We start from the raw sequence: 27,995 nt of genomic DNA on the forward strand, positions 1-27,995 counted from the left end.
TGTCTGGTTGTGTATTTGTGTACCAGTGTCTGTAAAACCGCGCCTTATGGGGACCATCACATCTGTGGCTGACGCGTCTCATGCTCGCGTCCTCCAAACTGTAGCTGGTGAGACACACAGACTTCAGGTGTAAATTATTCATAGAATCAATGGTGTGTATAACTTGTGTACATACAGTACAGTCTTACATGAGATGAGTGTCTGTCTGTCCACACTGAGAGCAACATGACTACTTGATAGGTCTCTGTATTCTGGGGTTGTGGGTGGTGTGAGCTGTAGAGGTCTGCATTAAAAATATTAAGAACAGCTCTTCATGCTTTTTTCACTGTTTAGTATTTCTTGTCATCATTTTATGCTCAGTGTCCCCACATTTTATAATGCAGATTTTCAGTCCGAGGAAAGCTCTTTTGAAATGACCAAAGTGACCACATTGCCCTTAAAAGCTCTAAAATTAAAATTGGATTGTTACATAAATTACTGTAATATTCAAAGTAGAAACCAGCTGTTCTCAAACCATGAAATCTGCATTTGCCACATGCGGCTAAATAAAGTCAGACTTCAAGTTTAGGCATAGGATGTCTTGAGCCACATTTCTGTAATACTGCCTCAGCCACAAACTAGCGGCAAACTAGTACCAGCATACTGAATAGATGCTCCCAAAAGAGATTTATTAAAATGCAGCTCAGCATCACCCCTGCCATAAAATAGGTCAACACAGCAAAGTATTTAGTGTTTATAACATGAAACTCAAACATACAATCAAATCAATCAGTAGGATCCAATGAAATACTTGAGTCCCTTTAAGCAGGTTTCTCTAATATATGATGATTTTAATAAGAAGATCTGGACACATAATAATAGTAATCATACAAATGGGAATCATGTTTAAAGAAATGATTGCAAAGAATGAACAAACCTCAGAATACAATTAGTAACCCAACATACCAGGTGATATAACGTCATCAGTAAAATAGCTCAACAGTATCACTAAACAGAAGCCAGTGAAGGTTCGTTAAAAGGTAATTACAAAACAAAGAAGCAACATTTGTCAGCATCATGAAACTTGTTTTCTGTGATTGTATTCTGACATCCGTGGCTTCAGATCCAAAACAAACACGCCTTTTGAGCATCTACTCAGCTGAACGTGTTGTGAGTCATTAGTCTTGTTGCTCGCAGTGTGAATACAGAATAAGAGTCACTCATTAAGACGCTGAAGAACTTTTTATTGTTGATTTTTAGCTCCTGCTAATGTCTGTATGCTTATTTGTGTTTTTGTCTCTGCTGTAATTATAGCAAACTGCAGAAATGTGTTACTGGTCCAAATGAATGTTTACAATTTCTATTTTTTATGTCTCATTTTGGGAAAAGTAATGATTGGATGGATAAAGGACTATTTAATTCTTACATTTGTTGTGCCTGCATAGTTTAAATGATTCCGACAACAATGTAAAAATGCTTCTGTTTGGTGTTTATTGGGTTTATTGCAGCTGCTTTCAAGCTGGTAGGTTGAACGCGCAGGGCAGCAGGGACGAATCACTGCTAGAGATGAAAGAGTAGGTAAGAAGAGTTATCAGAGTACCGTTAACAGTGTCATATATCGTCCTCATTGTAACCCTGTCAGCATCTATCAGCTCTTATGTAATATGTCTGACTGGCTACAGTGTACAGGAAGAATGTGATGTTGTTCTTGCAGTTTTCTTTTGTCCACAGGTATCCAGATCATGTCTGGTCAGCATGTCAAAGATGGAAATCAAGTACTTACAACTTGTCTCTTTTGTTATTGTTGTTGCCTTAATTTTTTGGTTGATTCAAACAGAACTGTGTGCTGTCAACCGTATAAAACTCACAAGGTTAAAGGGCATCTGATGCTTTGGGTTTAGTCCAAAAGTCAATAACAAGTGGGATACATGGTTTTGGTTTTCTCTAACTGCCAACAAAAACTAGTGTACCTAGTGTACTTTCATTTCATTTATTACTTTAAGTTCTGTAAATCACAAAATGTTGTGATTTGACACAAATCTGAGGAATTGTTCATTACTTACAGTCTGCAGATGAGCTCCAAGATGGCAGCCATGTTTTGTAGTTCATCTGCAGCTAGTCCAAAGCCAAAGCATCAGGAACTGGTGAATCAAATAAGAAACACCAGGATTTGTCCTGTAGAAACAGACTGATGCATGGATGTGCTTACACGTACACAAAACTACAAAAACTGAAAGACTAAAGCTAAATACTTGTTTTAAAAAATGCCAAAATCAGAGTGAGGGTTTGCAGAGAAACATGGGTTTACTAGCTTGAGAGTTAAACCTGAAGGTTCTCTGTTACTCATTAACTCTGGATCGGAGATCCAAATTAACTTTTCATCTTTTATTTATATTTTAAAGGGTTTTTTTATGTTTTTATATTTAAACATTTGAATGGTCTGGACAACCAATTGTTTTCTGTGTTACGTCAGTATTACATTTTATAACTTGCAAGTGGTTGAATGATAGACCACTTGATTGTACAACAATGTGCTTTATTTTGTCAGAAAAATGTAACTTTTCATCACATGCTTCACACTTTACACCAAAAGGCTGCTCTTACTCTGTCATTTAACTGTAACATTAGTTCGGGTGTAGAAAAAACAATGTATTAGGAAAACGTTAGGAAATATAGTTTTCTGCAAGCACTGGAAAGCAAAATATCACAAATGTCAAAACATGCACAGCCTGAATTTCACTTTGTAGCCTATTAACAGTAGACAGTTAATATTGTTCACATGTTCTGTGATTAGTAAAAACTGTGGTTTAAATTTGGATTAGACCAGTGTAGTGATATTTTGAACCGATAAATCCCAGATCTGGCCTCAGATCAGTGTGGTCTACCCCTGGGCCTACAGTCATTTCAACAGTCTATTCTGGGTTTCTGTCAGCTTCATGGCTCAATTATTGGTGTCAGCCTTAAAAAAAAAAAAACTGGTCTAAACCTGAACTTAAATCACCATCACTGTTTTTCACTCAGAAATGATGAGAATCGCACAGCTGCTTAATCTCTGAACTAGTCGAGAAGTTGGAAATGCTCTCAGAAGCATCCTGGGTTTTGTGCTTTACTCTTTACAAAGTGTTTTCTCAACGCCTTTAGTATTCAGTGAAGAGCCATAAAGTCATTTCCATTGCCCAGTCACTGAATGTTCTGGCTGATGAACAGACCGGTTTCATCTCTCACTTAAGCTGGTAACGAATCTGTTTCATATGGCTCGGCTGGATGCACTGGACCTTGGGGCCTTTTATGATTTGTGATTAAATGGAAATGTGAGGGAGGGTTGGGAGGGGTGCTACATGTAAATATGATTTAAAATAAACACCTTGGGATTGTATTTCAGTAGTGTGTGCATTTTCTACACTCACGGCAGTCTTTCTTGATAACTTCCCACATAGATCACAGTTGGCATTTTGCTGGCAGGGCTGTAATGCTGAGTTCAGACTACACAATAGCAGCCCAATAATAGCCCGACCCAACAGATGTAGGGTATCGGGAACTAAAACAGGCATCGGTTGCAACGATTGTTTTACCATAGTAGACAACAATTGACTTTGCATCTAGGAAGTGTCACGATGACCCGAAAGACTAATGTGTTTAAAGTTTTTTGCCTTCCATGGAAAATTTCACGAGATGATTCATGACATTGACCAATAGGAGCACACTGCGTTTTCTCACACAACTGTAAACATGGCAAAGCAAAAAGGGAATGATGCTGTTGGTGCTGAACTTCAGTGCAGAACAGACCTCATAATGTCTGCACCCTCGAAACATCTGCAGCTCCATACATTTAATTTCTTCCTCTTACTTTGTGTTCATAAAAGAATTTCACAAAGTTATGCTGCCCTTCTCCCTTTTGTCTACATTGAGGACAAAACCATCTTGTTAGAATAAACTTTATTGAAATTGTCATTGGCCGTAACCAACTGCAGGTTACCTACTTACATTCAGTGTGAGCTCCACATCGTGACCAATCAATTGATCCGTTCAGCGTGAACAGTCTCATGTTCTGAGCATGCAGAAAGACTGATCAACATGTGTAGTGAGTTGAGACATTATACAAGGTCAGTAAAATCAGAGTAAAATCAGTGTCTGTCCAGCCTAAAATGAAATGGCCTCATCCAGTGAAGACCATGAATGCAATTTGCCCATATCTTGTACACAAGTCAACACTTTGGTAGCACAATGTGTCACCAAAATCCGGATCCATCGGGACCATGAATGTCTGCTGCAAAAAGAAAATATTTTGCCAGTCCAAAATGATTAGCTGGTGTCGGTTATACTGGCATCCAAAGGTATACAGTTTCCTGTTCATTTTGTAATGTGTTGTAGGGTTTTTTAATGACCCACCAACTGTTAAAGGGTTTTAAAATGTGTAGAAATAGACAAATGGACTGGCTGGTGCGGGGGTGGATATGATCTTTTACTTTGGGCTCTGTGCAGGCACCTCCCTATTATCACTGATGTTCGGTAGATGGGTACCAATGATGTACTGGACAGTTTTAATCACCCACTGCATCAGCCCCTCTGTCCTGTCACCTAGGACACATGCACATCCAACCATTGGAAGCTGCATGCTCAATTTCAGGCTTCAGGTACACTTAGGCAATCAACATCTATCACTTAGACCACACCTTTACAATTTCATTCCATCTGGTAGCTCATTTCCCAGCAAGTCTAATTATTTCATGGCTTCAACCCAGTCTTACCTGGAAGTCGGGTTATAAGTAATGTCATCCTGCCGTCCACCAACCTGAGCCCTTATCAACTGCACTTTGCCACCAGCTATTAGTCATTAGAATATAAATCCCACCCAGCTACAGCCCGCTCTGCATTCCACTTCTGTTCCTCTTGAAGAAAGGTAATGTGATGATCATCGTGTTTATATTCAACTAGCATTTAGCTAGTTCCCTCATGTGTAAAAAGGTTTTATATTGTACTACATTTATTGGTAGCTGCAAGGAGGCCTACAACTAAGAATTATTTTCATTATTGATTAACTTAAGGAAGACAACTAGATGACTATAAAGACATTGAGGGTGATGTTGTAGATTTGCTTGTTTATCTGGGACCAACCTAAGAAGTTAATTAATTTACTATCATGAAAAAATACTGAAGTTGCCAACAGGTAACTTATATTTTCAGCTGTAACTGCAGGATATGGATGCTGTTGTTTTTCATGTATTTTATCATTATCTCGTGAATGTTTTAAATTTAGTTCTCAATCAGAGGCTCACTGTTGCAGCAGAAAGGTATTTGCATCTCAAGGGAGCACAATGGCGAGACTCCTCACAGGTAAATACCATTCGCTCATTCAGTTTTTTTAATTTGATGTTTACACATGAATACATAAAGACGGAGTATACTTTTTGTGAAGGAGAGGTAGGAAATATTTTCTTTCTCCAAATTACTAATTTATGATTTCAAAATTATTTCCAATTACATTGTGAGTTTTAATGGCTTACTATTTTGAACATTTTGCAAAAGTGTCCACGTCATACATTTAATGTTTCGTTTATAGTATCTAATTAAATAATATATTGCATTGTAATCTTGCAGATATATGATATATGAACGTTATATGATTAAAAATAAATGTGTTTTAAGATTTGGACTCTCACTAAAAAATGCTATTACACCAATGGGATATTCTTTAAAATTACCCGGTGAATATTGTTGCTGCAGTTTTAATTTCAGTTAACAAAGTTGATTGTTTATCTGCACAGCAGGTTCTTGTTCGTCCTGTTGTAGGTATTTACTCTATACAGTTATGATCTCTAACAACAGTTTTCTCTTTTTCTGCAGCTCTGGGCGTTCTGCTCATTCTGCACTTCGGTAAGTTTGGCATCATCATTGACCCTTCTTCGCACTAACATGAAACATGAAACATCAAAGTTTCAGAACAAACGTGGCATTTAAAATGCACTCAGAATCTCTAATGCTGCTATTCTTCTGTCTTCCCCCAGCTTCTTCCAATAAATTGGTATGCCACATGACTAACTGGGCCCAGTACAGGCCCGGCAGTGCCAGCTTCACCCCAAACAATATTGATCCCTTCCTCTGCACACACATCATCTACGGTCTGGCCACCATCAACAACTTCAACCAGATCCACCCCATCGAGTGGAACGATGAGCAGCACTACAGCAGGCTTAACAACCTCAGGAATGTGTGAGTCAACACAGTCTGTGGTGTCAGTGCACACACAATGTGTGCCAGTATTCAACATTTAAAGTGTTGAAGTGCTCAAAGTGTCCTCCAGAGCTGTACTCTTGGGTGGAATGGCTTTTAGAACAATATGTAGACCAGAACCATTTGTACTGCTGCCTGGACACTCTAATAAGAAAGGTCAAGTCGCCATGTAAAATGTGGCATGCATGTATTTTCCTGTTTTCAAAATGATGAATCAATTACAAAGAAATAATGATACATTTCAAATAGCATCAAGGCATTTTTGTGACAAACGTAAAAGAGAAATCTCATGTGACCCCTTCTGCTTGTTAACTTCAGAACTGAAACCCCAAAGTCTCCAAGATATCAGTGTAACAAGATCATTTATTTGTCAGTTTACAGCACAGGGTTGCACAAATGAAAGTTGTAGTCCCTTCATGCTACACACTCCAGCAACACATTTACAGATAGTTACATTTAGAGAAGGACAAGTTAAATGTATACAGTTGTATGTATACAGTTATTTATATACACTTATACAAATGCATTTTATAAATACACACATACATTTAAATACAAAGTTTCACATTGAGCTTATGTTTGCCTCTCTCCTTGCTATTAGCAATCCTGCACTGAAGACTCTGCTGTCTGTTGGAGGCACACTCAATGGAGTGAGCCCGTAAGTTAAAACCACATCATCCTCAATATCCTTGACAAACATCCATCTCAGAGGTCAGTAAACCTTCTGCCACTCTATTACCAAAACGGAGGCTGCAGTCTTTTTTTTATACACATCCAACCAGATTCATCGCCATGGTCGCCACGCCTGAGAGTCGCGCAGCCTTCATCAGGTCAGCCATTAGCTACCTGCGCACCCATAACTTTGACGGGCTGAACCTGGCTTGGGAATATCCAGGACACAACGGCAGCCCAGTGGAAGACAAGCAGAAGTTCACTATGCTGATCACGGTTAGCATGGCAGATTTTTTATTTATCTATTTTTTTAATTAGGGGTGTATGATAGTGTTTCATCTGAGTTTCATCTTCATATGAGAATGGCATTTGTTTTGCAAGTATTTGGTCATAATCCAAAGCATTAGAAAAACAAATTGACCAGATGATGGTGCAAGATTAAATGTCAGAGGATCGCCAAAGTTATTCAGGATTCATTCTAAGGATGACATTAATACAGGGTTGAAAAGGGTGCTCAACTACAGTCGCACCTAAAAATATTTTCATTCATATTTAAATTTTCACACTTTCAGCTGTGTTCAATGAACATCAAGAACAAGAACAATTGGAATAGCACAACTAATAACTAATATTACAGGTGGTTTCACCAAATTCAACACTTTTTGTGCCACTTTTAATGACTACTGCTGTCTCAGAATTATTCAACCCCTTCTGGACAAGCTTCTTTAGCACTGTAGCACCCTTTTGCTGCAAATGTGATGCATATCCAGACACCAGGTTCTGACAGCGTTCCTGAGGAATCTTCCTCACTCACTCACTCCTACCAGAGAATTTCTATTGGATTCAAGTCAGGCAACTGTGACGGCCACTCTAGTATCTTCCAGGACTTTGTCTGAAGTCAAGCCTTGGTGGACTTGCTTGGGATCATTGTCCAATGACGCCCATGCTTCATCTTTCTCACAACGTTTTCTTGAGGATATCCTGATATTTGATTGAATCCATCTTGCCCTGCAAACGCCGCAGGTTTCCAGAGGCAGTAGAAGCAAGGCAGCATCAGCGCATCACTGACCCACCGCCATGCTTCACTGTAAGCAGGATGCTCTTTTCAGCGTATGCTTCATTCTTCCTCCTCCAGACATACCGCTGATCCATAGCCCCAGAAAATTCCAGTTTTGTTTCATTGCTCCACACAACAGAATCATAAAACTTCTGTGGCTTATTTATATGGTTTCGATCATACTGGAGCCAACTTGTCTTGTGTCCACCAAGTCTTGCTGCAGGTCTCTTACAGTTGCTTGACGGTTTTTGGCCTCCTGCCTCCTCAGAAATCTGGTGGCAGCTGATGATAGCTTCCTCTTTCTGCCACGTCCAGGTAGTGAGGCCCGTGTTCCTTTAGCTTTGAACTTACGAGCTATGCTTCCAACAGTATTTCTAGAAACATTCGGTGCCTTTTCTATCTTGTTGTATCCTTTTCCTTGTTTGTGCAAAACAATCGTTTCCTCTCCTAACTTTTTGGACAATTCTCTTGACTTACCCAACATCACTGTGAATAAACCCCTAACCAGTCCGGGTATTTGACGTGTTCTATCTCAAGCACACCTGATTCAATTAATGAGGCCCTTGATTAGTTGCGTCAGGTGTGCTTGAGACAACACCTAGTTTGAAAATGAGTGCTCTTGTGATGGATTCTATTCAGGGGGTTGAATAATTTTGAGACCGCTGTAGTCATTAAAAATGGCATTTTGTGTTGACTGTTAACAGAAACCATCTGTTTGTTAAATAATTATTAGTTGTGTTGAGCTATTTCAGTTGTTCTTGTTTGAGTTGTTCATTGAACACAGCTGATATTAATACGCTTATTTTGCAATGGGGGTTGAATAATTTTTGGTGCAACTGTAGTTGAGCACCCTTTTGCTGTTATGACCTACTACAAATGTGATGCATAGACTGACAGCGTTGAGTGCAACTGTATGTGTAGCAAATTTTATGACATGAAATAGTTATCAAGACATTGCACCCAAAGCCACCAATGTCAACCTCGTGGGGGCGCTACAGGAAAATTAGTGGAATACCAATGTCAGTAGGATTTGTTCACTAGGGAAACATTTATCCACAGTTTGGTCCAAATCTATCTAGTAGATAGTTAGAAACTGTATTTTGCTCTAATGGTGAAAACATGGTGGTGGCACTAGAAAACGTCAGAGGATCACCAAAGTCATTACAGTTTATCTTCAGGGCACCATGGACTTTTGTATCAAACTTAATTCACAAGATCAGCAAAGTCATTAGGATTTGTGCTCTGGGAACATGGCAATCCATCCAGTAGCTGTTCAGATATTTCAGTCTAGGCTAAAATCATGGTACATATAATTAAATACATTTGTGGCTTCCCTAAACAATGCTGTGTTTTACTGGCAAGTATAATGCCTTCTCTGAACCAGTCAGCTTTATTCAAATATTGAATCCTCTTACAGTAGTTGTAGTTTTTGATACAATACAACAAACTAATATTTAAATGAGATTTGCAATATAAATGTTGATATTTAATGAATGACAAGAACAGTGCTCTGTGATGTATCATTCTTCCAAGTCTTCATTAGAACCTGCAGTGCTGTAACAGGAGATAGACAGAAACTATGTTTTTTTGTTCATTTTGCTTACAGGAGATGGCCAAGGCCTTTGACGACGATGCTAAAGACAACAGGAAGACCCGGCTGCTGCTGTCATCCAACGTTGCTGGTTTCCGTCCAACTATTGACAGAGCCTACGAGGTCAACAAGATTGCACTGTAAGTTTGATGTCACTGAAACCGTTGTATATTTATGCTATAAAAGTAAAGTATCCAAAAAAGCAGAGTTTTGTTATTAGAAGTGAAGGGCAGCCATTGTATGTTGGTGACGGTACTGAATGATACCCAGCCCTGCTTACTGTGACTACCACATAGGAGGAAGAACACATCTGAACACAAGACCAGTATTCACTGATGGGATGAGATTTTTTCAAATCAATTGACTTCTGCTTTCTGCCTTTTATTGTTCAGAGTTAGAAAGAATTTTACCTCTACTGAAAACAAAATAGTTTGAATGTACTTAACACCAATGGTGACACTTTTTCTACCGCTGATCTAAAAAGAACATTTTTTTAAAATCAACAGCCGCCTTGACTTCATCAATGTCATGACCTATGACTTCCATGGACACTGGGAGGCAATTACTGGACACAACAGCCCACTGTACCGCAGCTCTGTGGACTTTGGCTCACATATCCATCACAATATCGTAAGAAACACACAAAGACACACAGACATCAGCAAAATACACACACTATTTGACAAGTGTCTATGTGTTCTTTGGCTGTATATTGTCCAATACTGTCAAATTGTCCAAAATGCAGTTTATGAGGTTTTATCTCATTCTCAGAATAGCATTTGGGGTCATACACTAAATATGGTTTTCAGAAACCCTTTTCTATTTAAAGCTGCATTAGCTCACTTGTGAGCACTAGGAGACAGATGGTCTCACAAACATCTATGATAATGAGCCTTTATAATGTTAAATATAGATATCAAATATCCAATAGACAGATTGAAATCGTTTGGATGTCATGTTTTGCCCACTATTGGAATGAAATTCCAATATTCAGTCTTCTATTAGCTCTGGTTTGGTCTCCACCAACTCCTGAGAAAAATATCTCCTTTATTAGCTTCTGTTCCTGTAGACTAGCTGTTAATTCATAGTTGGATCGACAGTGATGGCAAACCTTTAACATTACATCTGATTCAATGTTACTCTCAAAAATATTAGTTTTATTCTGTAGTATTTATCTCCTTTGTCCTCGTTAGAACTCCTCCGTATCCCACTGGTTGGCTCTCGGAGCACCAGCTGAGAAGCTGCTGCTGGGATTCCCCACCTACGGACGAACCTACCGCCTCACCACGGGTGCTACTGGCCTTGGAGCACCAGCTGATGGCCCTGCTGACGCCGGAGCCTACACTCGCACTGCCGGCTTCTTGGCCTATTATGAGGTACAGCACATCCATGTAATGCTCAGCTGAGCATGTCAGTATTTCACCAATAATAGCTACTGCATCAGATTTAACTGATGTTAAAATGACAATGTAAAATCTCACCCATTGCTTGCTAGCGGGGAAAAACCAACCCCAGACCCTTGTTTGGGAATGAGCTTTGTCTGCTTGAACATCCACTTATTATATTCTTTTTTTTCAGTGGTGTGTCCACCCTTTTGCTAGCTTCCTCTTACCTATGGTCTGGCACCTGGTTGCTATCGGCTAGTGGCTACATATCCACTGTTCGAACACAAAATAAGAGAATATAGACAGAGGACAGACCCTCTGCAGATACAGATACCACCACACGCTTTTAGTGACCATTGATAGTAATGATAATTGAGAAGGATTATTTTTGTATGAATCTATTTATTCTTTTTGAAGAAAATCTCATTTTGCCTTTAAGTATTTATATCAGTAAAGATGGTAAACTTGTAGGTATCTTGATCCTAAGCCCTGTGCTATCCAATCTAACTCTGTTTCTGTTTCTGTGTTATCAGATCTGTGGCTTACTCTCCAGGGCCACTGTTGAATGGATCTCTGAACAGGAGGTTCCTTATGCCACCTATGGCAATGGGCAAGCCTGGCTGGGCTATGACAACATGCGCAGCTATTCTTCCAAGGTAACCAAAAGTGCCATTACAGTTCTAATAGTGTTATTAGACAACAAATTCCCACTCTTGTGATCTGTGATCAAATGTTCTTGTAAAATTCTATTTGAAGTAAAATTATTTGAAATATGTTTGGAGGAGAAATAATACCAGGCTCTTAAATGAGAGTTTCTATCTCTAGTATTTTTTGTTCCTATTTCTCCACTCTAGATCTATTTCATAGATCTGTAGCTGCTGCTATTCAAACATCTTCGTTACCAATGTTGTCCTCCTGTAGGTCCAGTGGATGACTGCCACCAACCTGGGAGGTGCTCATGTGTGGACTCTGGACATGGATGACTTCAGTGGATCCTTCTGCTCAGAGGGAGCTTATCCTCTAGTCAACCACCTCAGGATGTCAATGGGTAAATACCATAGCTCAGCTAACTTGCAATCTCTGCTTACTGAGATGGCTTTTGTATTAAGGTTTTAATAAAAATAGGTTTGATTAGGTTTGTGTTTTAGCTTCTGTGTATTCATTTTTAAATTATATTCCATTTCTTATTCTGCAGGCTTCCCACCAAAGCCCACCACCACCCCAGCCCCCACCACCACCAGGGACCCCATAGCACATTTCTGTCAAGGCCGCCCCGATGGCCTGTATGGCAACGCAGCTGATAAGACCACCTACTTCCAGTGCTTCCAAGGAAACACCTACCTGCACCGCTGCCAGCCTGGCCTCATTTACTGGGACTCCTGCAAGTGCTGCGACTGGCCCTGAGCCATAAAACCATTACCTACAAACACGCTGAGTCCCTGAATGTATCAGAATCATGTGGATTATATTTCAGTAAAATAAATCACGTAATCGAGTTATTTGCACTGATTAACCCCATACTGCTGACTCAATGCTTACAACAAAATAAACAAACCTTACATTACATGATTTATTTGTACTTCTCAAACTTCTGTTTTATAAGAAAACATTTTTCTATATTTTACATATATTCTGAACTTTTAATTGCACAATTAAATATGTTTTATAATTTGCTTTTCTTTATTCATTCTTTAAATTAAAAATTTACACACACAACTGTATTGTATTGTTATGTATGTCCTTCCATTGACTGTCTAACAATGGGTAAGCTATGATAAGAGTTGACACTATTCCAGTCCAGAAGCAGGTAGTAATGCACCTGAACATGTTTGGTAACAGCCAAAAACAGCAGAGTAACCTCTGCACTTTAGCAGTTATGTTGCATCTATTAACAGTTAGCAGTAATAGCTAGCTTGCGAACAACTATTCAAAAAACTGGTACAAACACATGAATGAATTATAGCCTATTTATGACATGAATTACAGTCATGTCCAAACAGATCAGTGTGCTGTGACTCACTCAGATCACCCAGTGGTTAACTGATAAAGGATCAAATAAACACACAGAAGCTTTACACAGCTTCTGTGTGATTGTACGGTATAATCAGCCATCGGTGGAGATGCTTTTCATTCTGTCTCAAGGGAAAATAAAGTGTAATGAATTTATCATTTGAGTTTCTAAAAGGAAAGACTGATGCAATGAACTTGTCGTGAATAGTTTCATCATGTTCGTATGGCATTTGACTGAAATGAGCATGATTTTCTTTTTGAGGCTTTAAATTGGATTTGTGTCTTGTGCAAAAACCAATAACTGCAACAGTTCAGCTATACTGAAATGCAGTACATTCCCACAATGAAACATATGATGCAAAAAGTGGGAATATGATGTGGTGTAAGACAGAGAAGACTGTTGTACACCACATCATATTCCCACTTTTTGCTTGTCTCCCAGCTTTTCACTGCTAACAGCACAAATAATCTGTGTGGGGCCGTGGTAGCAGACAGACAGGTTATTATTAATTGGCAGATGATACAACATTATTTTTGAAGAATTCCTTTCAAATACTCATCATTTTCCAAAGTTTCTTGATTATGTTATAGTGGTTTTGCCTCGTGATCGACCACAAGAGGCTGGTTTCATGACAATGAACAGTTTAGTGACTGAGTTCAATGAGTGGATCTTTGTAAAGCTACCTTGACATAACCATTCTGATCACACTGTAGCTTTTAGCCCTTCTTATATTAGAATACTCGAATAACATTGAATCACTTTAAGTGTGCGGCAGAGTGATGGGAATGTCCATACTGTCTATGAAGAGTATATTTTTTTTGCTCTTTTGTATTTAGCTGTATATATTTTATCTTGTGTAAATGTCTAATGGTCTTGGATGATGGTGAACAGTACAAGCATCGTTACTGATATGCTTGTATGAATGAATGAAATGAACCTTGAGCTTTTTATTCTATGTCATTATTTTGACCATATAAGTCATTCAGTGGCTGTGCATGAGACTTATCATATCACCCCACCGTCAAAACCCAGTCCAAGTTAGTGGCTTGAGATCTGCAATATATAACAGTGGATTTAAAAGTAGTGTTGCAATAGACCATACTGGCTACCAACCAAGTGACCTTTATGAGTTCAATAATAATGCGGTCCTTTGATCAAAGAGGCGGCAGGAGTGCAAACTTAAGCATACATAAAGAATTTATTGACACACAAAAAATACAATCCAAAAATATAAATATGACAACAACCTACACAAGAATTGATAACAGTGGTCAAACTGTAGCTGTCCAACATAATCAAATACCACAACACATATTACATGTTAAAAAGAAGTAAATATAAAAGCAAAAATAAGTGATCAAAGTACAAGTGTATTTATCAGTCTAAGATAGGCTGTCCCTTCCTTGCACCGTGGCTGTTCACAAGTCTAATGGCTTCAGGAATAAAATCAGACTTCCTTCTATTTTGTTTTGCATATGGGGAATTCTGAAACACTTTCCTGATGGCAGCAGCTTAAAGTGGTCATAGAGGACATGTGTGGGGTCATTGATAATCTTTTATTAGATTAACAAGGGACCTTTGTGTTTTTGTGATTGACAACACCTTGCAGTCATGAAAAAGTTAGAAAACTTTAAATGACAGAAGTGTAAAACATTGCCTCTATTCTCTGATCATCTCCAAAGGAGTTTAGTTTACATAGACAATGGAGACACTGCTGAGCCTTTTTCACAATAACATCTGCATTTTCATTAAATCTCAATCTGTCATCAAACACAGCTCCCAAGTAGTTATGGGTGTGGACAGTTTCAACACTTTTGCAATGTGTGCCTGTTGGGAGGCTGTCTATGTGTTTTGGTGAGATTATTATTTATTTTGTTTTGGATAAATTTAGATTCAAAAAAAGCTTCGTTACACCAAATTCCTGCAATATGGGTGCATGTGATTGATCTGAATAAGAGAGGACATAATAACACCATTGTTAGCAAATTTTACAACATGTTGATTTTCTTATTTACCTCGACAGTCATCTGGATACAAAATAGAAAATAAATATAAGCTTTTTTACTAGTACGTAGGCTTGCATTGTGTTAAAGGCTGACGAGAAGTCAACAAAAAGTAATGTTGCATAACTGAGTTTTGTTTCAAATGTTCATGTACAGAATTCAAAATGAACAACCTTGCATCGTCAGCACCTCTCCCAGGCTTATAAGCAAACTGCAGGGGGTCAAGAATTGCTTCAGTTGCATCCATAATTTTTGATTTAATAATATTCTCTGGAGTTTTCATTACTAGTGACGTTAGGTGCTATAGGCTATAAGTCATGGTCTACTGATCTTTGAAATTGGACTGATATTAGAATTAGATATTAGAATATTTGAATTCTTCCAGAGGTCAGGAACAACCCCAGAATCTAAGGAGAGCTGGAAACATTTTTGAAACAAATTACTCAGTTTGTCAGCAAAATATCCTAACGTTCTTCCACATATTCCATCTGGCTCTTCAGCTTTGTTCACTTTAAGCCCTTTCGAATGTTACAGATAGGCTGGAAACTTGTAGCCATGGCCCAGGTGAGGTCTCTAAGTTCAGCACTAAAATCCTGATTGTCAAATGAAAGAACCAATTCAATTTGTGTGGCAGAGTGTCTTCTCTGATATCCGCTATACAAATAGACTTATTGCTTATTCATACAGAAAATATCAGAAATGACACTCTGCAACACTGCCATGTTATATATAATTGATAATAATTACAACACAGTGCTTAATGAATAATCAGTAGTTCCTGACGTGACAAATATGACAACAAACATCAAAAGGGATTACATAAACAGTAATCAGCTTTGCCATTTATAGCTGTGCTTAGGACAAGTGATTATGAAGCAGGAACTGCTTCTGCAGTGATAAGACAAGAGTTTTTCTTTTCCCTTAGATGAACTGACTTTGGGGACTTTGGCGGCTGTTCATTATGAAACAGTTCTGAAAAACACAAAATCATGTCAAATAGACTACGCTGTCACACCTATACAAATGTGTTATCAGTAGAAAAATAAATCATCTATTAATGCTCTAGTGTGTTATCGCAGCAATATTTACAACAACAAAAAACCTTTCTCAATGACAATGTTCACTGTTTTTGACGAAGGAGAGATAAAGTAATCTTAACTTGAGCAACTTCATGCACAATGGATTGATATGCATTGAGCATTTAAGGAGAGCCAGAAATCATTATTCAGATTATCTACATGTCCTTGTACAGCTGGGTATCCATGAATGTCCTGGGGAGAAGGGGAAGAGTGGGCAATGACTGTTAAATATTTGTTTATAAGAGAGAGCATTGATCTCATGTCTGTGAATAAAGTATAAAGTTAAAAACATGAGGTTGTTAGCCTACCTTAGTTTAACCCTTTGAGGGTCTTCAGCACTTTCTAGTGTGTTATGATTTTTATTTTTAGCATATTTTATCAGTTTTTCATGCATATTGCTTATAATTTTGCAAGATGGTGAATTTTTCAGAGTTCTCAATTTTTTTCATGTATTTTTTGTGTATTTTAGACCATAAAATGATGCGCATCATGAAAAAAACATGGCAATTTAAGGGTTAATTTTTTAAAAAACTAATTAAAATTTGATATGTATGATTAGGGCTGATGCTGGTCTAAAAAACGATTTAAAAAAAATTTAAAAAAAAGAAAGATTTTTAACATTTTTATGGCTTGTTTTTATGCATACACATTTATGTGTGTAAGGATCTTTAACGTGATTATTTCTGAGGACCTTCAAAGGGTTAAAGACAGGAAGCGGGGATGAACAGCTAGCCTGGCTCTGTCCAGTGTGACAAAATGAACCTACACCTCTAAAGCTCACTAGTATCTCATTTGGTAATAGAGATGAACAAAGATTCCCCCTCCACCAGTCTTTTTTCTAAGCTAAACTGCAGACTCTAATACACAAACACCTAGAGAGAAGTGATGGGATTTACAGCCGTAGCTTTTGGATCTGTTCCTTTTTATTCAATTCAATTCAATTCAATTTATTTTGTATAGCCCAATATCACAACAGAGTTGTCTCACAGTGCTTTACAAAGTTCACTGAAATAAACAAGAAGTGTAAGCGAACAAACAATCTAATAAAGAGTCCAGCAGTCGATGAGGCCCTTTTAAAAGGGTTACTAGATTTATCTGCAAAATAATAACTAAGATAATGATAGGGTAAGATTTGGATCAGATTCACACTTCAATGCCGCCAGTAACATAACATAACCAGACCTAATTTCAATAATCTGCACTGTAAACGTAACCTCTGCTTTGCTGATGAGATTTTTTCCCCTCTGTATGAAATGTATTAGCCTATCAGATAGGCCCTATTTAAACAAAGTTGCCTTGCCTCGAATGTCACAGGACATGTGACACATGACATGTCTACGTCTCGTGACTGGCTGGTTCTCACTGTTCACGTAAAGGGGAGTGGTGTTAGGACAGGCAGTGAGATTGACCACAACACTAAAAAGAACTGATGTGTTCTGTGTAATATATATTTTCTTTACCCCAACATGATGACTTGATACCATGTACCAGTCCGGTCTTACATGAGTCTGTATTAGTGATTTAGAGAGCATTTTATTGATCTTATTAATGTATGGCATTCAGTACAGTCCAGTTGCATTCATTGCTAATGCACATTAACAACTGCATCAGCTCATTAGAAAAAATAATGAAACATCAGAGCGGACGTGTAGCACAACTAATTATTTGATCATTGGTAACAATGTCAACGTCCTCAGACAGCTGAAGGACTAATTTTCTGTGGTAGCAATCAATGACACCACTTAAATAATGACTACAACATGGAAACATGGTTTGATTTGTGGTTTACAAACAGTGTTCAGAGAATCACAGTAACATAAAAATGTAGGCCTTATACGTATTTTCTGTTTTTTCTGTTCACTTAATTTTCCCTGTAAAATCTCAATTGTTCCAGAGGAAGTTTTCTCCCAGAGTGAATGGTGGGCGTAATGAGAAGGCATATCATGACCTATATTAAGTCCCATATCTTGCACAGAAATATGCTGTCTCTCTACCATATAGTATAGCTTATCACCATCTGTCAGTTCACGTCTGATTTTACTTATCTTATCCCTTTCTGTACCAACAATGTACTGAATTATTATTGCCCACCTCCCTTCCATGTTGCATGATGAGGACTGATATCCCACTCCTCCACAGATGTGGGAAGTATATAAGACGCTGGAAAACTCAGACACATTGGTCGCTTCTGAGATCCCAAAGGTAAGCATTGGGAATTTAGCAGTATCACTTCTTCTTTTCCTTTCTTGGGTTTTGAAGAGCAACTTCATTATAGACAGTTGATATTTTTCTTTTTAGGAAATGACATTAGAAAAATGTATACACAGGGCTTCCTGTAAGTTGGGAAAAAGTTGTGTTTAACACTAAATTAAAAAGTTAAACTCTCACATCATCTTGATATGGTCACACCTGTAACCTGAGGCATATATGTTGTGACAGGGAAGACATTATTCTGAAGCTCTGTTTCTTTGGTAAAATTGTGATTTTAAGAATGGTACAGGTATAATTTATGTTAGTGCCACTATTATGACTTGCCAAAACAATGTGAAACAGTTATTGGTTACACTCATATATGAAATCTGTAAGGTAACAAATATAACCTCAATTGATATTGTTTGATTCAAATAAGAATAAAAAGCTCTAAAGAGTCCTCCAACTTCAAATTGTCTTATTGGCCATATACTTTTACATTCAGATTATACATTACAATCATCTTGATAATTCCAGCCCATTTTGTATGTATGACAAATCTGTTTATTTATTCCAGAAAAAATAAGTTGAAGGTGTGAGCTTTGAAATCAAGATGACCAAACTCACTATTCTAGCAGGTAAACAGCCATCAGGCCTCAGTGCTTGACATTACCATGATGCCTTGATAATATGATACCTTGTGTATTAATCTCTGTATTCCAAAAAGCATTCATCTCTACTTTTGACCTCTCTCTAGGCTTGTGCCTTGTGATGTGCCAGCTGGGTAAGTTACACTTGACTAAAACTTAGTCATATAACCACATTTTGACATTTCTATTGACTCTGACTGCGACACATGTCTGACAGAAATAGAGATTACAAGGAATGCTGACAACAGATTTGCTGTCACTGATTTCTAGCTACTGCCTCCCAGATGGTGTGCTACTTCACCAACTGGTCCCAGTACAGACCGGGGACTGGTAAATACATGCCACAAAATGTGGATCCCTTCCTGTGCACACATCTGATTTATGCTTTCTCCATCATCAACAACAAAAATGAGTTGATCACATATGAATGGAATGATGAGACACTTTACAAGACCTTCAATGGCCTGAAGAGCAAGTAAGACCTTAGCAGGGTATCACATATTCTCCCCAGCAGCTGCAGCTCTGTGTTTAAATGACAACAATTTAAGTGTGAACTTTTAAAAATCCTTGTGTATTTGTATGCAAACAAGACCTACTCAACTCAAATATTCATATAGAGCCTCATCTGCATTTAAAGGAACCCCAGTCTGAAGACCTTACTGGCTGTTGGTGGATGGAACTTTGGCTCAGCTCAGTGAGTATTTCTTCTTTGTTTATCAAATTAATGCTGCTTTTAAAATACCCCAAATGTTGAACACATAATAAAAGTTTAGTTTACATCAGAATAGAAAGACGTGGCATAGATTAAGACAAAAAAAAATGAAAGCTCTGATTCATTTTGTTAAATATTAAACAAATTTCCTCAGATTCTCCATCATGGTGTCCACTCCAGCCAACCGTCAGAAGTTCATCCAGTCATCTATCAAATTCCTGAGGACTCATGGATTTGATGGTCTGGATCTGGACTGGGAGTACCCTGGATCTCGTGGAAGTCCTCCAGAGGACAAGAAGAGGTTCACTCTGCTGTGCAAGGTGGGCCATGAACTCTTGAGCTATGGGGTACAGATGTGTTTTATTGATAACACAATCATTTAGAAAGTGCCTTATCAATATTCTTCATTTGTAGGAACTTGTTGAAGCTTACACAGCTGAGGCCAAGGGCACCGGCAAGCCTCAGCTCATGCTGACTGCTGCAGTGTCTGCTGGGAAGGGAACCATTGATGCAGGATATGAGATTGCTGAGATTGCCAAGTACTGCAGATTTCTATGGAATTGCTGATTAAATTGGTCTTTGTTTTTGATGTGAGAGTTGGCTCAATGGTAGGTCGTCTTAATCAGTATTCTATATGCATTTCCAGGCATTTGGACTTCATCAATGTGATGACATATGACTTCCATGGAACTTGGGAGCGATTCACTGGACACAACAGCCCACTGTACCGTGGCGCACATGACAGCGGTGACCTCATCTACTTCAACACTGTAAGAGACAGAGTGGTGCTATGGTGCTTTAACTGATGACATTATTCTAGCACGGATGACACTTGAATACATAAATCAAGTTGATCTGATCTGTACAGGGTAACGCAGCTGGTTTTACTCGTAAAGGTCTGTTTACTAATTGTATATGTATGACTCAACTACATCTACACATCCACATATTACTTTATCAGGTCTGACAAAATAACCCTGATATCATAATATTGTCATGAGGGTATCTCAGCTCAGCCTTACAGGTAGCCTGTGGTACAAACTACGGGTGTGGACCTGGGCCCAGAGAGTCTAAGGAGAAAATACAGTTTTCAGGTTTCATTATGGGAAATGTAGGATCCAGCATTTATGGAGGTGACACATAAAAGGGACTAAAAGGCGAGATATATAGCGGCCTCTGCTGCTTCATCTCTCACATTGGGGACTGAAAGAAAGTTTTACTTCACATCTTCCATCAACTCTTGCAGGACTATGCCATGAAGTACTGGAGAGACAATGGCACCCCAGTGGAGAAGCTGAGGATGGGATTCGCTGCTTATGGTCGTACCTTCCGTTTGACATCGTCAAACACTGGTGTTGGAGCCCCAGTAAGTGGTGCTGCATCAGCTGGACCTTTCACACGTGAAGCTGGATTCTGGTCTTACTATGAGGTAAAGTTTGAGCAAAACATAAGCATAACCAAACATTAACTCAAGATGAGGGGATGGACTGTGGGACAATCCAATGGCAATTCTTTACTCTGGTTTTGCAGATCTGCACCTTCCTGAAGGGCACTACCATTCAGTGGATTGATGACCAGAAAGTTCCCTATGCCGCAAAGAACAATGAGTGGGTAGGGTTCGACACCAGGGAGAGCTATGAGATCAAGGTGGGTGACACATCACCAGGATTAGAGATTGAATGGTCTGCAGGGTGGAATTCAAGAGATATAATTAATTCTTCCTTACTTTGAGGTTGACTCATCTTATTGTTCAATCCACAGGTCCAGTACATGAAGGACATGAAGTATGGTGGAGCGTTTGTGTGGGCCTTGGACCTGGATGACTTTAAAGGAGAGTTCTGTGGACAGGGAAGCCATCCTCTACTGTCCCATCTGCGCAAACTCATTGATGTTGGTAAGTCTCAAATAACAAGTAAGACAAGAATAATGAAGTCATCATGGCAACTTCAAGCTCTTGGCAGATTTGTGGGAGCCAGAGTGATGCCCTTTATACGAACCACAGTCAAACCATATGTCTTTCTGTTTCTTCCATCTCTCACAGAGATGCCTCCACTTCCTGCAACCACAACCAAGAAACCAAGTGTTACCACCACAGCACCTGGCACTCGCACAACCACCAAACCTGCCATTACCACAGCTGCACCAGCCTCCACAACAACCCCCAAACCCAGCGGGACCACTGTTTCTCCGTCCACCAAGACCACCATCCCGGTTCCAGGACGCGGTTTCTGTAAAGACAAGCCTGATGGCATGTACGCCAACCCTGCTGACAAGACCAGCTTCTACATGTGTGCAGGTGGCCGAACCTATCTGCGTCAGTGTGGAAGCGGAACTGTTTTCGAAGAGAGCTGCAAGTGCTGTGTGTGGCCTTAAGTGTCAATTAATGTAGGACTGTCACTCACTGATACCTCAGTATTGACTTGATACACTTTTTTGTGGTTTTTGACAATGAAAAATTGTAACACTGTGATGTTTAATGTTGAAGAATAAAAGAATTGCAACAAGTCAAAAATTTGATTGATAAATGACTAAAAACAAAAAAATATTTTCTCCAACACATTTTCCCAACAAAAAATAAAGATGCCACAGAGGCAGGATACAGCGGATAACAGAGTTTGGAGGACATCCCTCAGGTGCAGGGGCCCAGCAAGAAAACAAGATTAACAAAAGATTAACTAAATTAACTAATAAATAACTTCAAGGCCCCTTTTTCATGAAACCTGGTCAATAAAAGCTTACACATATTTTGTTATTAAAACAGAGTCCTCGGTCTCCTTTATCTTCTTACCTGATTGAAGATTTTGTTATCAATTATTATGTTTTCAAAGACAAAACCCAATCACTGAGGACAATAATTCTGATCATTTGAATCCACCCATTGTTGCCTTTTAACAATTAGAGTTAGCCTGTCTTTTATATTTTGGTTTCTGTATGTTTGCCTTTGTAACTCAGATTCACTTAAACATTTATTTGAACTTAATGTAGTGGACTTGACCAATTCTAAATATACTGTAATGCTGATCAAACCATAAGCTCATGTAATGGTTTTAGATTTCCCCTTATGTTCTTCACTGCACCTGCCTATCACCTTGCCCTTCCAGTTTCTTTACTGCCTCATTTGCTGAAGCTGGACAGGTTCACATGAACCAGGGATCAATACTGGGAAACACATTAACACTATCACAGCAGAACTTTTTTTTTTTTAGCAACTAGTAAAAACAAAAAATTTCATAGATTTTATAGGTTCAAAACCTCGGAAATTCATTCCTTGTGGAGAATGTGAAGAATGTGAAGAAATGTATGATGCCATTGTACTAAAACATTGCTCATTGTTGTAAAGTACAACAGTAAAATATCAGTCACAGTGGGGTTAAATTGTACCTGTCTTCACCTTTTTTGCTGCCTGAAAACCTGTGCATTTATATTAGAGAATGCGATATGGGTGTGCCAGCACCAACACCTCAGTGTGTGTGTGACACAGCATGACGTTTGTGCCAAAGGACATAGAGACAGTATATCTCTGATGATCTCTTGCCAGAATTGCTGTCACCATATCACACATGCCCTTTGGCACTTTATAAACAGCTTTAACCTAGCAGTAAAAGTACCTTCACATCATTGGTGTGAATGCTGCAAGCATGTTCTTCTACAGCCGTTTTTTGGCACGCTTCTCCTCCCACACCGTTCAAATTATCAACGTTATTCAAACTGTAAAACGTGCAACTCCATCGGGAATCGACTGCTATGACTTTTCTCATTCTTTTCCATTCATAGTTTCCATAATATTCAATATTTCATTTTCGCGCGTTCAGAGGCAGTAGGAAATCCAAGCACACAAATCATGGAAACTTAAACCGTGCATTGAAATTGCAAAAGGCTGCAGTGCGGCGCGGCGTGGGCTATTTAGGAGGCAGCATTCACACCGCAATTTCTCCAGAAATTGCACTTTCTAGTTGCCATTATTGCTGTGTTTTGCTTCAAATGACCACTTTACCACATCACTAATTGCTTTCAGTCAGTTCAATTCAGTCAGTTTGAGGAGATGTTTTTTTCAGGGAATACTAAAGCACTTTTAGGGTCACTATAAGACAGTTTGAGAGTAATACTCTCCATATGTAAGATGCCACGATAGATGGCTATGTAAAGAACATCATGAATACATACTCAAATGTAAACAAAAAAAAAACATTTTGTTTCACTCCACAGAAGGCTTTGGTATAGTTTACATCCAACTTCTTTGTTAGAGTAAGGTTGGGAGGAACTGGAAGCTGCAGGCAGTAGTTACTGCAGGTGAATGGACAGATGGAAAGTGCATGCAATCATTGCTTTACATCACCGCATACTCATTTAGAGGGTAGAGGAAGCCCACCAGCAGCACCTGATGTTGTTGCAGCTTCATAGCAATACTCTGCCTCTTGACAGCGGGAGTTAGATTGTGTTAGAGAGAAAGACAGTTCTCTTGTTCAGAAGACCATTTGAAATTCAATGTGGAAAAAAATACAGTGATACTGTTACAATATCCACGTTCATTGGCTGTTTCCAAAAGTAAAAGAATTATGATTTTGGTCTTTAATTGGTCAGGTGATAACCATTCATCAGTGTCATTTTGAACAGTTTTGCTTTAGTTGTATTTGATTGTTTTATATTTGAAGGCATGCATAGTATGTATTATGATAGTACATCATTTTCTTTACATTATTTTGTTCACATGGTGGACAAAGATCTTGACAAAACAACATCTCAAAGTGAGGATTTTCAAACCAAGCTGCTAATTTGACACATTTTATATCATTGTAAACTTAAAGGTGCTCTGTGGGCTTTTCTTTGAAACAAACAGAGGTTTTGTTTACATTCACTGTTATTCATCAAACTGCAGAATGTGTATCCTCAAGCTTTAAGAAATGTGTTGAATCCATTTCTGTCATAAAACATAGTGGGGTATAGTTCAAATTAAATTTGTCAAACTTGTAAATGAATCAATACAAGTGAATTAATCAATAATTGCCCCATATCATACAAATCTACATAACACATTTCATCACTGGCATCAATAGCAAACAGCATTTCCATTTTGATTATTATTGCTTAAATTATCAAAACATAACACATTTCAATACTGTGGAAAATATTGTCTATTCTCATTGATTAGTTTACAGTCATTTAGAATGTTACTAATTTGTCACTCGCTGCCGCTTTTACCCATGTCATACTATTGTACAGAGGTGTGGACTCGAGTCACATGACTTGGACTCGAGTCAGACTCGAGTCATGAATTTGATGACTTTAGACTCAACTTGACAAAATGTAAAGAGACTTGCGACTCGACTTGGACTTTAACATCAGTAACTCGTGACTTCACTTGGACTTGACCCTTTTGACTAGAAAAGACTTGCTACTTTCCCCAAACCCAAAGATTAAAAATTATGTTGACATGGACCGCTATATATCTATATCTGTGTGTGTGTGTGTGTGTGTGTGTGTGTGTGTGCGTGCGTGTGTACCTGAGCAAGCGCGCTGTCGTCACGACATCCAATCAAATTAGATCCACGTTGTTTTGATCCGACAGCATCCAACCAATCAAATTACAGGACAACCAATGAAGCGCATAAAGCAGCGCGCCAGTTGGCAAAAATGATACCAAAGATAGTCTCGTTTGGGTATAAAAACTACGAGGTGGTCAACAAAAAACAAATTGCAGTAATGCAATGTTCTTGTTCTTCTTTAAAAAAGGTTTGAATAAATACAGATGTTGTAGCATACATGATCTGTGTAAATATTATTTCTCTGTTGTTAAAAGGACTCGAAAGGACTTGAAACTCAAATGGTAGGACTTGGGACTTGACTTGAGACTTGTCGGTCTTGACTTGGGACTTGACTTAAGACTTGTCGGTCTTGACTTGGGACTTGACTCGGGACTTGCCTGCCTTGACTCAGGACTTGACTTGGGACTCGAGGGCAAAGACTTGAGACTTACGTGTGACTTGCAAAACAATGACTTGGTCCCACCTCTGCTATTGTAAATCATTGGTGTTTACAATTCCTGTGTGTTCTATGTTTAACTGTATCACACCACCCTGGTTGTCCCAGAATTCCCCAGTCAGCTCCTCACTTATCTCCAAGTTAGATTAGGGTTACTGTGGAGTGGAAAAACAGGCTGACAGCAGTGGGACAGCTTGATGATCAATGATCATGGCCAGTGTTCAACAGAGTAAAGAGATAAAGTAATCCAAGCTGTTAATCTAGGAACTAGAAGAGGAGAGCCTCAAGATATACCCAATAATTTCATAGCGCATCCCTGTTTATGTGCATCTGTTGTGATTGATGGTTATTGTGCAGCCAGTCAAAACATGTGTTGAATATTTTCTGTTTTATATCATACATTATGTTCTGTTTCAATTGAAATTGGACATAAAATTTAGAACAAACTGATAATAACATGACAGTTTCATGTTTGATTTTATGATTAATCAGTTATTAACTTGTTATCATTCACTAATTTCAATAACATGAAACTGAAATGGGGTTTGGAACCGAATAATATCTATAATTAGGCTGATTGTTTTTTTTGGAAAAATGATATTGGTTTTTCGATCAGTTGAATGTAGTTGTTATTAACCTAGTTAAGTTACTATGACAGTAACAATAAGACACTTTCCTAAACAAAAGTAAGATATCAGGACTATGACCCATAGAACTCTATGGTCATTTGGCTGATGAATGATATGATAATTACTTACATGTCTTTAAACCTAAATTTCACCCAGTTCATGTGTTGAGTGCATGCTGTGAACTGCTGCACCAAGTAAATAATTGTCCATGTGTAATTCAGCCGTTGAAGGATCTTATCAAAAAACATTCCAATCATTTCATTTATTGCTACAATATTTCAAAGGCTGCTCCAATGAATGATATAAAAGGCCACACTTTGCTGCTGTTGTTCAAGTCTCTCATCCAGTCCCAAGGTGAGTATACATGGGAAAAGAACTCCTCTCAGTTATTAATTTTGAGAATTCTCATTTCATTTTCATTTATTTTCTTCGGTCATAAACCCCAGCTCACTTCCTGTCTTATAGTAATCCAGTGAAGTTGTGAAAAGTCGGTTCAAGATGTCCAGGCTCACAATTCTAGCAGGTATTTATCTTCATTTTGCGCTATATGTATATTCACAAACTTGTATGTTTTTATGTTTTAGTTTCTTTCTTTTCTATATTCCTTAGGCTTATGTCTGGTGATATGCCAGCTGGGTAAGTCTAAACATTTTTTGATCAACCACCATCATTTGATTTGGATTTTCGCTGGCATAAAATTACTGTAATCACTGTTTCTTTAATCTTTGTTTTTATCACAGGATATGCAACCAAGATGGAGTGTTACTTCACCAACTGGTCCCAGTACAGACCTGGTATGGGGAAGTACATGCCACAAGATGTGGACCCTTTCCTGTGCACCACCCTGCTCTATGCCTTCTCCATCATTAACCATGCCAATGAGTTGGTTACCTACGAGTGGAATGATGACGTCCTCTACAAATCTTTCAATGCTCTGAAACAAAAGTAAGTGATCAGAGTTGAGATACCCTTGAATCAGATACAATAGAGACTGGAGCTCAGGCTCCAGTACTTCTGCAGTTACAGCTATAGTACTTCTGGAGCAAGGAGAAGTTGAGTGACTTACACAAGAAGCCTTCAGCAGGGTAATACTTGCCCAATGATCTTCCCTATTGTAACATGTAAAGGCACTTCTTGAGCCTAGACGATACATTACCCTAGCAGCCTGTTAGTCCTAACCTGCCTTCTGCTGTTTCTAGAAATCCCCATCTGAAGACTCTGCTGGCTGTTGGTGGCTGGAACTTTGGTTCAGCACAGTAAGTAACATTTTAAATCCCAAACAAAGTGTGTCACATGCCTATACACAAATACCCAGGGCTTGGAGAAGATGTCATATATGTTTTATCCACTACATTCTTGAAATATCCTGAAAGTCCAAAAATGTCTTAACTTTGACAAAGTTCAGGCAAGATTTAGCAGATTTGCCCAGAGCTAGTTAACTGACCAGCAGGGAGACTCAGCTACATTTTTTTAAGATACATCACTTAGCCACTTGTACTTGTAATAGCATCTACTTCCTCTACTGTATGTTTAGTGATAATGTAATTGTAATTTATTGTAATGGTACTTGTATAGTGCCTTTCTAGTCTTTTTGACCACTCAAAGCTCTGTAACACTACATTAATATTACCCTGTTCTCACAATGTTCATACTCTGATGAAAGGGACCAACCTACTAATCAGTCGGAAACTAACCACTCATGCCATTTACATGGGAGCAATTTGAGAATCAGTGTCTTGCCCAAAGGTACTTCAACATGCAGACTGGACAAATCTAACCACTGATCATCCAATTAGAGGTTCGATTAGTGTTGTTGACTTTACAACA

The 27,995-nt window shown here is 38.5% G+C and overlaps 3 protein-coding genes across 5 annotated transcripts in view; all 3 read left to right on the plus strand.

Moving 5' to 3' along the window:
* LOC139217259 (acidic mammalian chitinase-like) overlaps positions 1-27,995 on the plus strand; it is a 72,341-nt gene that overhangs the window by 41,833 nt on the left and 2,513 nt on the right. The window contains exons 2-5 of the mRNA XM_070848582.1: positions 26,638-26,691; positions 26,778-26,804; positions 26,909-27,113; positions 27,368-27,424. Of these exons, the coding sequence (XP_070704683.1) occupies positions 26,667-26,691; positions 26,778-26,804; positions 26,909-27,113; positions 27,368-27,424 (314 nt within the window). The 5' untranslated portion in view covers positions 26,638-26,666. The remainder of the gene's footprint in view (positions 1-26,637; positions 26,692-26,777; positions 26,805-26,908; positions 27,114-27,367; positions 27,425-27,995) is intronic.
* Positions 5,207-12,389, plus strand: chia.1 (chitinase, acidic.1). Its single transcript, XM_070842651.1, has 11 exons — positions 5,207-5,313; positions 5,824-5,853; positions 5,985-6,189; positions 6,812-6,868; positions 6,993-7,158; positions 9,546-9,670; positions 10,037-10,160; positions 10,724-10,906; positions 11,449-11,571; positions 11,837-11,963; positions 12,111-12,389. Exons 1-11 carry the CDS (start codon positions 5,295-5,297, stop codon positions 12,317-12,319), a joined length of 1,368 nt encoding a protein of 455 aa, XP_070698752.1. The 5' UTR covers positions 5,207-5,294; the 3' UTR covers positions 12,320-12,389.
* On the plus strand, positions 18,812-21,933 carry LOC139217269 (acidic mammalian chitinase-like). 3 transcript variants are annotated; one of them, XM_070848607.1, is made up of 12 exons: positions 18,812-18,836; positions 18,956-18,982; positions 19,119-19,323; positions 19,486-19,542; positions 19,715-19,880; positions 19,975-20,099; positions 20,207-20,330; positions 20,807-20,989; positions 21,091-21,207; positions 21,322-21,454; positions 21,602-21,684; positions 21,760-21,933. In XM_070848607.1, the coding sequence occupies exons 1-12, from the start codon at positions 18,812-18,814 to the stop codon at positions 21,931-21,933; spliced, it is 1,419 nt and encodes a 472-aa protein (XP_070704708.1). The 3 variants fall into 3 exon arrangements, with proteins under 3 accessions (XP_070704708.1, XP_070704701.1, XP_070704694.1); XM_070848600.1 differs by having other exon boundaries at positions 21,602-21,640; positions 21,707-21,933; XM_070848593.1 differs by having other exon boundaries at positions 21,602-21,933.

The sequence above is a fragment of the Pempheris klunzingeri genome, chromosome 2, assembly GCF_042242105.1.
Source record: "Pempheris klunzingeri isolate RE-2024b chromosome 2, fPemKlu1.hap1, whole genome shotgun sequence".
Lineage (NCBI taxonomy): Eukaryota > Metazoa > Chordata > Actinopteri > Acropomatiformes > Pempheridae > Pempheris > Pempheris klunzingeri.